Genomic DNA, 12,749 nt, shown 5'->3' on the forward strand with positions numbered 1-12,749 from the left:
TAATTTGGTTGTTACTAGGTAGTTAATACTAGCTCTTGAATAGCTAAGGTTGGGGGAAGTGACAAAGTTGCTCCCTAACAAAATCTACTGGACAATGCAAGGTGGAGGCAGAAAAACAACTGCAGCACCCATCACTCGTAACATACTTACACAAAAGCCAGGCTGAATCTAGGAGAAAAGAATGATAATAAATATTACACAATAGGAAAGAGCAACGTTACCATGCTTTGAAAAATGTGTTAGTAATGTAATCAAAATTGCCTTATGCTGTACATAACAATGCATAGCAGCTAACCAGTGCTTCTAAGTATATTACTGTTTCCCTGGCCAGAAATCTGTGCTGATAAGAAATGGCATCCCCTCACTCCATAATGAAAAATTCATTCATATTCCCCCCACTCCTCATTCCAAACAGTGGTATTTCAAAGTGGCTCCAGCATCAACTTTACTATCTCAAAAAGAAAAATGTTATTTCAAAAGAAATTTAAATGCTTGGAAATACAAGGATTTTCTCTGTAAGAAGAAAATTTTCCTTTTCCCTTGTTTGAAACATTAAGTCATGATGATTTTTAAGCTGCCATATAAATTATGATGGGTTGATGGGTACACTACATTGCATTGCAGCAAATCAGGAAGCATTCATCTTGGAAAATTGAGAGAGTAACACAGACACATTCTTCTCTCTCTTTTCAACTTTGCTGCAAATTCTGTCAAAAAAAAAAGGCAATGTAATTGTCTCATTCACAGTGATAATTTAGCTGAAACCCTGCTAAACATTAACCTAAAACTGGACACATGCACAGTTCTTCAGTAAGCTGGTTATGGGAAGAAAGCATGCAAGCTGTTTCTTACCTGTAATATGGTAGCTAACCTGCCGATTGACATCAGATGTGTCTTCATCCCAGGTGCTCAGGACAGCCACAACTTCCCCTGGAGGGTCACTCTCCTTCACTGACCCTCTGTACACCTCGTGCTCAAAGATGGGTGCATTATCGTTTATATCTGTCACAGTAACTGAGACCAAGGTGGTTGAGGACAAGGACAAAGCTTCACCCAGATCTGAGGCCACCACTGCAAAGGTGAAAGCAGAATCCTTTTCATGGTCCAGATCCTTCAGTGTACTGATCCAGCCACTGTTGCTGTCAATGGTGAATGCTTCTGTGATCTTCTCCAGCTCTGATTCCACCGCCAGTGTGTACGTGACCTGCCCGTTTGCACTTGAGTCTGCATCAACCGCTTTAACTTGGATGAGTTTTGTTCCTATAGGCATCCCTTCCATTATTACAGCATCATAGCTGGCTGCTTCAAACACAGGCTTATTGTCATTTACATCCAACACCTTCACCTCCACATCCACAGTCAACACAACGTCTACTTTGTCTAACTGAATCGTGGCTGCGACTTTGAAGTGAAAAGCTGGAATTGTTTCGTGGTCAAGTCTCTTATCCAATTTTATGAGGCCTGTGTCTTGCTCTATGATGAAAACACCGTCTTTGTTGTTTTCAGGTAGCTTACCATTAACTGTGCTATACAAAGCACCCTGATTGGGCAAAACATGCAGAATGTCAATAGTACTGCCTATGAGGGTGTCTTCTGCTATTGTGAAAGAATACTGGGGTTGAGAAAATGAAGGCAAAATGGTTTCTGGGGGTAAAACATGGATGTACACAGGAATGAGGGAATGCTTTACAGGAATGCCACCATCAACTGCTTTGACAAAAAATGACAGAACTGTGTTTTTATGCTGGTTAAAGCTACCCTTGGTGACCATCCATCCATTATCTGGATCTATTTCAAGCAGATCAGGTACTGAAGCAGAGGCTTCACTATACAGAGAATACGTAATTCTGGAATTGGCTCCATCATCTGTATCTACTGCTTGCACTTGGGTCACCAAGTAACCTTTCCCAACATCTGCTTTGACACTTGCTCTGTATTCGACCATCATAAATTCGGGAGCATTGTCATTCTCATCCACTACTATCACTCTCACAGTGCAAAATGTAGTCCTGCCACCTCCATCGAGGGCTCTCAAAAATATATCGATATCACTTTCCAGTGGGTTCTCTCGGTCTAACCTCTCAGTTGTCAGAATCTGCCCATTGCCATCAATCAAAAATCGGTCCTTGGCGAAATCATTTATTATAGAGTAGCTGATCTGGCCATATACACCTGAATCCCCATCTGTTGCCTTCACGTGGATTACCTTTGTCCCAGGAGCAGCGTTTTCTCTAACCTCTGCAACATAAATGCTCTGTGAAAACACAGGGCTGTAGAGGTTGGCGCCAAGGATCTGTATGTGCACCTGAGCTGTGCTGGTGAACAGCCCATCTGACACAGAGACATTCAGGCTGTACAGGGGCTCCATTCTCTGCTTGCGATGGTTGGAAAGGGTGATAACACCGCTCTTGCTGTCCATAATAAAACTGGTCCGATCATTTCCTGATAGGATGCTGTATTCCAGTCTGTCAAAATCAGAGCTGTCAGCATCAGAAGCTTGGACACAAGTCACAAAATGACCCCGAGGTGCCAGTTCACTCACATATGATTCATATATTAACTGGTTAAAAACTGGAGGGTTGTCATTCATATCTGTTATTGAGATACTAACAAGAACCTCACTGCTCAGTGGTGGGAAACCATTATCAGTTGCTCTGACTTTCAAGCTGCACTGCTGTATGAGTTCATGATCCAGCATCCGGGCTGTCAAAATTAGGCCGCTGCTGCTGTCTATATGGAAATAGTCAGTGCTGTTAAAGGTGTCCTGGACTATCTGATACTGTACAATCCTGTTATGGTCAGAGTCAGCATCAGTAGCAACAACCTGCAGTACAGGGGTCCCAATCAAAGAAGCTTCGGACAGAGTAGCATTATAAGCCGACTGATCAAAGACTGGAGGATTATCATTAACATCATTAATGATCAAGTCCACAGTGACTTCAGCGCGAGCGCCAGTGAGGGAGTCGCTGGCTCGCACCATCAGCTTGAAAAGGGAATTTACTTCATAGTCCAGTGGGCTGATGACACTCAGAACTCCAGTATCAAAGTCGATATTAAACTGGTTGTAGGGATCTCCCTCGACAATGATATAAATGATACCCTGGCCTTCTGGACTGGTTGCATTTATGCTTAAAATTGGCGTGTGCATTTCTACATCTTCATTCACAGAAGCTGTATAGAAGGGCTTGTCAAACACCGGCATTGCTTTGTTCACAATAGTAATGGGGAGCTCCACCGACGCAGACAACGATGGGTTACCACCATCTTTGGCAAGAACGACAACCATGTACTCTATATTAGACAAATCGGAGTTGAAGGCTTCTTTTAAAGTGACACTACCAGATGCTCTATCAATTTCAAAATGTCCATAGTCTTCCTTCAGCAGGTATGACACATCACCATTGTCACCCTTGTCTTTATCTATAGCTGTCACTCGATATATCAGGGTACCAGGTTCAGCATCGACCTGCACAGCAGCATAGTATGGAAGCCCCACAAACACTGGGGCATTGTCATTTATGTCCTCAATGTAAACTCTCACCACGACTCGAGCCACACGGAGGTGATCTAGCTCACGGCTTGCTTCCACCACCAACTCATACAGCTCCTGCTCCTCTCGGTCAAAGGGGATGCCAGTTGTCTGAATGACTCCTGAGGTGGATTTGATTTTAAATTTGTTTCCTGGGTTTAATATGCTGTATTTCAAAGGCTCATTGAGGCGATTGCCAACAGCATTCACCACAGCGATCTTTGTGATATTGGTGCTGTTTTCTGAGATAGAAGTGGAATAAAAATTTTGTGTGAAATGGAGTCCACTGTCCATGGCTTCTTTTACCATAATTGTCACCATAGCAGTGCTATAAAATTTCCCATCAGATACTCTTACTATTAGCATATAATGGTCTTTGGAGAGACTATTGTTTTTAATGGTGACTACCCCCGTGCTTGAGTCAATTAAGAAATGGTCCATATTGCCTTCAATTATACTAAATGTTAGTTCAGGAGGGATCTCTGAATCTGGGTCTGAAGCTCTGACTTTGAGAACCTCAACACCAATGTATGTGGGCAGGAGCAAGACTGTCTCAAATACGGCCTGGCTGAAGACTGGTGGGTTGTCATTGACATCAGTAACCTCAATGGTCACTTCAACTGGGCTCTCTGCTGTAAGCTGGGGATTCCCACTGTCTCTAACATGAACATGGAAATGGAAATGGGCTATTGTTTCATGATCTAAATTGGCGATGGTTCTGATTGCACCTGTGCTAGAATCTACCGTGAAATACTTTTTCGCAGTCGATTCAACAATCTGGTAGACAAGCAAAGCGTTCTGGTTGCTGTCAGCGTCGGTGGCACGGATCACGAGGGGACTGTTATTCGCACTCCGCACCACGCTGTTCACAGGAGCAGCTTCGCTTATGCTGCCCGAGTACTGAGAGGAGAGGAAAGCTGGTGGGTTATCATTTTCATCAACAATCTGGATGTTCACAGTGGCATTCGATGCCATGCCTGCCATATTTGTTGCCTGTATGATGAGGCGATAGGAGGAAGCACGTTCATAATCAAGGCCCTTTTGGCTGGTGATCACTCCAGAATAAGGGTTTATGGTGAAGACTCCATCAACGTTGCCATCTTTAACCTCATACACTAATGTGGACTGACTGATTGCCGAGAGAGAAATGACTGAAGTACCAATATCCACATTTTCATTAACCTCTGCTTGGTATTCTTTTAGAGTGAACTTAGGGTGGGAGTTATCTGCCATCGTCACAGATATCCGCACAATTGCTGTTGCAGACAGCGCTGGAGAACCTTGATCAGTCACTTTGACTGACAAAACAAACTGTCCCATTGTTGTTAAGTCTGGTTCCTTGAGTAATGTAATGATGCCTAAAACTGGTTCAATCTTGAATGTGTTCCCTGTATTTCCTAAAACACAAATATTGCAATGAGATTAGAAATGCAATATGACTCACTCGATGATAACTTAAACCAGGAGCAATTAGATACATTTTTAAAGGCAGTTATTTAAAAAAAAAATCTAAAAATAACAACATAAAACTATTCTAAAGGCCCTTTCAGTCTTTCTTTCTGCTAATCAGATAACTTAGTACATGGTATAGGTGTTGACAGCATCAGTAACTCAGGTGTTGCTACCTATATCCTGAGTACCAGCATCTGAGCAAGAACTGCATGCACATTACTCCTACTGAAGTAAGGAAAAGCATCCCTAAATTACAGAAATTAGTCAAATACATGTACACCTAAGGCAAAGAAATGAGATCAGAGGCTAACAAGCCAATTACATGACTAATGGATAACAACTCAGGCTCCTAATTGAATGGGATATTAAGAAACCATACAGGAGATTATAGTAGTTCAAGACTCAAAGAACTGAATATAAAAAGGTTAAAGTGGCATTTAGAAAAAATAAAACAGAGCAAATAGCATAGAAAAGAGATTCAAGTGTCTTGTGGCACAAAGATTTATCATATGATCTCTAAGGAGGATGAATCTAGATGAATGAGATTTAGCAGAAAATGTCATGAAATGCCTGTTACAACATGAAAGCAGGGATATCGCTGACTGCGTAAAGGTGAAAACTGTGAGTATAGATCAGAGAACTTTTGGGGGGCCTTTCTTCTTGCCAATCTCTTCTTGAGCAAGACAGAGTCAAAACTTTCTACATGTATACTTATCCTGTAATTAGAGATCACCTTTAATTGGCAATCCGTATTTTCCTTCTCCATTGAGTGCTTGTTTAAAGTATAGGATGCTGCAGATGAATATGGCATTTATAAGCATACAGACTCTTCTGAATTTGATTCTAAATGCAAACAGCATATACTGAGTTACAGTGATTTCAATCATGATAACATGTTCCCTCTATTGCAAGTCACATCTTAAAATATGGAACTGCTTCCAATCTACAGTCAAGCATCCATCTAAGGCTTGGAGAGAAATGTATCTCAGGTGCTAAACATGAGATTTTGTTTTAACAGTGATTGTTACAGGTGTGCACAGAGCAATAAATGTGTCAATTGTAGATGGAATGCCAAATACATGGAATCCTAAATGAAGTGAGGTAATGTGAACTGTTTTTAAGATATGATTCACTATCTGTTGTAAATTCTGGAGGCTAATTTAGGCTACATACTACCCCATGTAGTTCAATACTGGCAGTGACTTTCTGTTTTTAGGCTTCCTTTCAGATCAGTAAAGTTTACTCTACTATCTAAACCAAAAATTGTGCTATTCACCCAGGAGCTGAGATTCTTCCAGAGCTACAAATTCTCATAAAAATCACAGTATCTGTCACATTTACAGGCACTACAAATGCTGCTGCAGTTATACTGTCAGTGCTTGCTAATACAAATAATTTTGAGCCATTGACTGCCTCCTGCAAGGCCAGAGCTGGTTCTTCTCCTTTAGTAATTTCTTACGAAATTACACAAAAACTACTTTCTTTCCCAATTACTCTCTTCAGATGTAAGATGAGGTGAGTAATTCCCCTGAATGAAAGGGCTGTGTACAATCTGAATTCTGCACTTAAAATCAATATCCTCAATTGCAGATTTTATGGATCATGGAAACTACAGCAGCAGAATGCTGAATTTTGATGCATCTGAGACTGGGACATGTGTGGATAATGCAACTGGAGGAGTGTGAGGCTTACAGTAAATGGATGTTTGAAGTCTGACATTGCAGAGAGAGCTCATGGTGGAACAGAACCAGGCTGTAATGAAAAAGACAGTCTCTAGAAATCATCTAATAGGTAAATCATCTTTTCTAATAATAATATTTTTCTGTCTGCATTACGTATGATTCTATTACCAGTGTAATGAGAACCATACTCCTAAGACATCAGGATGCTCTTTACATTGTGGTGGCAACTCTTGATGATTGGGAGCCCATAATAGTAATAAGGTGTCAAAAAAAAGCTGGGAATAGTCTTGAAAAACATTGCCGCAGGAACGTGATCTATTCTGCTCAGACTTTGTTCCATAAGGCACAGTGTTGTCCTGCCTGGGCATGTGTAAAACTGCCCCTAATCTAAGTTAAAGGCCACTGGAGAATATTGAGAAATAACTGCTAAGACCAAATGAGGTGCATAAAGGAAATATTTGGTTTGGAGTGCTAACATCTTCCTTGGTCTAAGTTCAACACTTCCAGCTGCAAAAGACTTCACCTTTTGGTTTGCTGAAGGTAATCTCCTTCCACAAAGCACACAGGATAGCGACAGAAAAAAAGGTTCCTTGGGTCTTCTCCAAACTTCAGGTTATGTCATCCTAATTTATGGTGTGAACTTGAATTCTGAGTTAAATCACGATGAGATGGTACAGATATTTTTATTTCATTACGTATTTGTCATTTAGTCTGTTCCTAATTGACCTAAGCTATCCTAGCTAGTAACGAGTCTTTATAATAATATAAGGATAAATAATGATCCAGTAGGATCAGAGCCTACCTAATGCTAGGAAGGGCTTGTGATCTGCTTAATATGGGGGCAATCTGAAGTACCTGTGACTTCTCTTTCTGGCAAAAAAAGTTTCAAATTTCGCTATTATTACAATGGAAAGATTCATATTATTAATAAAAGCCCCTAACCAGAAATGAAACATTACAAAATTCAAATGTTACAAATTTCTACGTCTTTATCTCTTTTTCCACGCATCCTTCTTATGTATCTGTTATTGGTTTATCTCAAAGATAATTCTTAACTTCAGATTCATGTGACCCAGAGAAACTTACATTCACTTGCATGTGTGTCAAGAGATAATGCAAATGTTACATTACCATGCTGCTGCACCAGCAGAAGAACGCTTTTGGTGGTACAGATTATGTGCTGAATGTAAATACCTAGAGTTTAACAGCAAAAGCAATTTTAATCTGGTATCATCATGCCCTCCCTTAGTTTCAAGAGACCTTGTGCCATTAAAATGCAGTGGCAGAAGTTCTGGCATAGCCCTGTTCTTAGTCTCTGTGCTCCTCTGGTCTGAATACTGGCAAAGATATCAGGACATACCAGCTGTTGTGGCATTTTTTTTATGGAGGATCTACTGTGCACTGGTCTGAAACCAGAACCCTGAAAACAAGTCACTGGCTGCAGTTTTGAAAAACTATCTTCTGTGATGGCTTTGACCCAATGAGGTCAAAGGTTACTTAGAGGTAACAGGCTCTGTAGCCATCTGGTGAATATGAATCTGACACAGAATAACAGAATGGCTGGGCTTGAAAGGAACCACTAGAGAGCATCTAGTCCAACCTCCCTGCTAAAGCAAGTTCACCTACAGCAGGTAGCACAGGATCCCATGGGGTTTTGAATATCTCCAGGAAAGCAGACTCCATAACCTCCCTTGGGCAACCCATTCCAGAATGAGTTTCTGTTGAGACAGGTTTTGGGTATAGTAGCTTCAAAATAAAATTAAAGAAACCCCAACAAAACAACAAGAAGGTGTCTCATTTGCCCATCTATACAGGAGAAAGCAGACCAAAGAAGCTGAATTGTATGTCAAGACAGATCACCATCACAGCACTGTTCTGTGTCTGGCATGATCCATGATACTTCATTTTTGGCCTCTGTCCTAACCTGCTTCAATAGAATAGATAAGCTCTGCGTTTTCTCCTTTGTCTTTGTCCAAAGCCGTGACCTGCAATACTGCTGATCCAACTGCTGCTGATTCAAACACTGAGGCTTCGTACAATGGGCTGGTGAAGTATGGACTGTGGTCATTGGAGTCTTCCACATTTATGATGACTCTGGCCAGGTTTCTTCTGTAAGGGAATTCTTGATCTCGGACCTACAGAACAAGTGTATAACACACAACTCAATAGTCAGCTAGTAAAACTTCACAAATATTACTCATTTGAGTGTGAATAATACTTCCAGTTCTATTTAATACGAAGTAATAAAAATATCCATTTGTCCCAAAGAACAGTCTGAAATACATTCCTACACAGGACAGCAGATAGTACAATTAGAGGAACAGGAAAGAGCTTAGTTGCTTCTTTTTTCACTTGTGAAAAAATGCATTACAACTAACCATCATGACATAAATTTTAGAAGTGGCAGCCACATGAGATCTTAAATTTGGGTTGAGGTTTGCAAGAAATACTTTTTTTTTTTGAATACTTGCTGAATGGTCATGCCTTTATCTTGCCATTACCTGCTTTACAGCTTATAAGCATGCGAGTCTAGTGCTTGTAGCTGGCAGTGGACTACTTCATGATTATAGATGTATATGCCTTTTTGAAGATGATTTTAGCAATACCAAAAAAAGTAGAAATTACCTTATGAAGTGCAGATAACTGCCAACAGAGGCATTAGTTATCACATTTGTCTCAACCCCATTTAAAATACCTCAGGATTGCTTCACTGCTATTTCTGCCACCACTATCCTCAAAAGTTTGGCTCTTCTTAAACAAAGGAAAAGATCTATTGTATCAGATGGAGATCAAGACCAAGTACCAGGGAATTACCTCTGTCAGCCATGTGTTTCTGTGATTCAGTTTATAGCTATTTTTTAGGCTGCTTGACTGGCAACCTTTTACTCTGTGAGTGGAAACCACACTCAGCTGCTGTTTGCTGAGTCTCACAGCAGCTTTTTGCTTCAAAGAGTGCTCTGGCAAAGATGCCCCTGTACCTAACACATCATGATTAAGTTCTTAGAAGGACTCTGTTGCAGAAGTCTTAAGTGGTTAAAGAAAATAGTGGACTATAATGTTTAAACCAACACAGATTTTTTTAATTAAAAAAAAAAATTGTATGTCGATGATATACAATCTTCACTTGAAAACAGACAGATTTATGTTCTGCAGTTTAGGCACACCAAACAAAAATTGGTAATTAACTTTTTTCTGCACACACAAAGATGTGGAAATATAGATAAAAAAAGCTATTTTGTATATCAACAGTTTATGTACTGAAATAAGTCCATAAAAGTAAGCTGTAAATGAGGTTTGTATTCAGAAAGGCTGTAGCATTCTCCATGGCAAGAAAGCAGTTATCTCCCTGTGAATAACTTCTCAAATAACTTTCAGTTTCACTTCAGAAACTCTGAAAATTACCTTGAGGGAGAAGACCAGATGCCAAGAGATTAAATAATTTCCTGCTTGCTCTCCCTTGAGATAGCAAATCATATCATATTCCATACAATGAATTCACAATAAAGTTTTGCAAAAAGCCAAAATAAAAACTGTGAAATAAACACAAAACAGGCCAGGCAAGATTAAATTAGTGGCTACTTATTGCACTGAGCCCTTTGCTCACACGAAGACTAAGGTATGCATGTACCTGAAGCAGCCATGATTGTGTCCTGAGCCAAGTGAATATTGCATTCTTACCATGACATTAAGGATGTGCTTATCTTGAGCTTCGTGGTCTAATCTCTCCGCCGTATAGAGAACCCCAGTGTTGGGATCAATTCTGAATTTTCTCATGCTGACTGTATCGATGCTGCTGTGAATAGTGTAGCTCAGCTTATGCTTTTCATCTCTGTCTATAGCTTCAATTTGCAGGATTTCAGTATCAGGGAGGATGTCCTCTGAAATGGTGACATCGTAACTTGGCTGAGAGAATTCTGGGCCATTATCATTGTTATCCAACACTTTGATAAGAACCTACATTAACAAAAGAAAAGCATTCAAAGTTACTGAAGTCTAGTCAGACTACTGAATAAGCACCTAGAGAAATACAGTTTACTTTGAATGGCTGAAGATGTTATGCTGATGCATGGTGGGACTGAGAAACATTATTTAATATTAAATGCTTACTTTTCAGATCAAAAGAAAAAGAAAGGATTTGAGTTTGGAAAGAAAATGCTCCTAATTGTAAGACATACTCAGAGCCTGATAAAGAAGTCTGTATTTTCAGAATCTATAGATTGGAAAATAATTTTACAATGGTCATAAGGAAACATTTTGTCCTTCCTTGTAAGTGTTTTGGTTACAAGAGACTTCTAGAGCTATTACAGACTTTCCTTTCCCCTTCACTATTAATCAGGCTATAAAAGAATTCTTTTCATATTGCTTAAATCTGCTTTTTAGACAACCAAGATTCAGCTGAATCCTGTATTTTCTGCCCAGTATACTGGATTGGGGCTTACTGGCAATGTCAAGGTGTGACAACAGCAGAGACTTCAAGTTGCTCTGACGCCTTGGATTGCTCTGAGGTGGGCACAGGAGACACAACCTCACTACCACTCAAGCCCTCCTCATACAGATCAATATGTACCACCAAAGACAGGTGATCTCAGGGCACTGGCAACATTATTATGTTTTTTGTTTCTTCCTTGCTTTTGCTTTGCCAGTGATGGCTGTCTTTATTGCCAACTACTTCTCTTTCCCCTCCAACAAATATCTGTCTTCTTTCTGTTGCAGTTTATGAATGGTAGAATGCAAAATACATGAATGGATGCTGTGATCTTTGCTTCAAATCTGTCTTTAAAACCTCACTATTGATCCTTAAGGAAACTTGGAGAGTGGGAAAACAGGCCAGGGTGCTGCTCTTGCTGCCTCTTACACCCATTTCAATGTAACACAAGCTGACCTTGGTAACTAATAAGAATCACTATTTTCCAAGCTTTGCCTTTCACAAGTTATGTTATGCATGTGTTGCTCTGATGACATTTTGTGGGTTTTGCCATTGGAGAAGTCACTCCCTGGGGACATGTGCTTTCCAGACTTTGTATGCCATAGATTGCTGTGGGCAGCGTGGCAGCAAAACTGTCTAATACTGAAAGCAGAAATGTGAAGAGTTGACTCTTTTTTCAGTGCTAGAAACAAAAAGTATCTTTTGCAGAATATGCTTGTGAAAGCACACATCTAATTTTACAGCTTGTAAAATGGAACAATCTTTTCATTCAAAGGCTTTGAAATAAGAAATAGTCCAGTAAATGACTTGGGAAAGGCCATGCACAGGACTCTTTGGTTAGACTAGGAGACTTGACCCATCACTCATGATATTTTTTTTGTTGCTTTGAAAAGTACTTGGCACTTTTTTAAGCAAGTATTTTATTTTGCTTGATCAAGCCCTGTCCACCCATACTTTCTCAACAGAAGAGATATACAGCTATACTTTTACTGCAATATTGCACAAACAGATGTTGGCCTCAGAGAGAAATGAAACTTTAGATTTCCATGATATGTGGAAGGGTTTGCAGAATACATTACCAGAAGGAACATGAGCAGTTTTAAGAAGCAGTTGTAATGAACTAGCCTGGGAACTGTTTAAGAGACAGCTGAAATAAAATGCTCTGTAAGTTAAATGGCATAAGACTTGCATTCCATACAATTTCATTTTCACCAAATTATGGCACGCCAGAGTGAAGCAGGGTGAAGCCTATATTAAGTTATCCTTCAGTCTTGGACAGATAGCAATAAAATTGGGGGAAAATACACATCGCTGGGCCTATAATAATGATGAAGATTTACTTAGCTTTTTATACTTTTATTGTTGCTATAATATATCAAGGCACGTTTCTGATCTGACTGAGAAAAAAAACCCCAAACCTACATTTCGAAAATATGCAAAGAAACTAGTTGTAACATATGAAAGAAAGCCTGAGGAGAAGATTAAAGACTTGAACTCTAATCTAGTGGGACACAGAGCCAGTGCTGAACCACTTTTGTTAGTGTAAGGCAAAGACACAGAACCAATAGGAGTTGGGGATAATCAGTGTTTAATACTTCTAGATATCTTCTTGAGCAGTTTTGATATTCTCAGTCCTTGACAGGTACCACTGTAACAAGAC

General features: G+C 39.9%; 1 protein-coding gene across 7 annotated transcripts in view; it reads right to left on the minus strand.

Moving 5' to 3' along the window:
* Positions 1-12,749, minus strand: part of FAT3 (FAT atypical cadherin 3) — a 396,068-nt gene that overhangs the window by 76,415 nt on the left and 306,904 nt on the right. For all 7 annotated transcript variants that reach the window (XM_085065228.1, XM_085065219.1, XM_085065190.1 and 4 more), the window contains 3 exons: positions 10,342-10,617; positions 8,588-8,798; positions 853-4,926 (listed from right to left, as the gene is read on the minus strand). In XM_085065228.1, the coding sequence (XP_084921354.1) occupies positions 853-4,926; positions 8,588-8,798; positions 10,342-10,617 (4,561 nt within the window). The remainder of the gene's footprint in view (positions 1-852; positions 4,927-8,587; positions 8,799-10,341; positions 10,618-12,749) is intronic.

The sequence above is a fragment of the Lichenostomus cassidix genome, chromosome 1 (genome assembly GCF_008360975.1).
Source record: "Lichenostomus cassidix isolate B80296 chromosome 1, HeHo_3.0, whole genome shotgun sequence".
NCBI lineage: Eukaryota > Metazoa > Chordata > Aves > Passeriformes > Meliphagidae > Lichenostomus > Lichenostomus cassidix.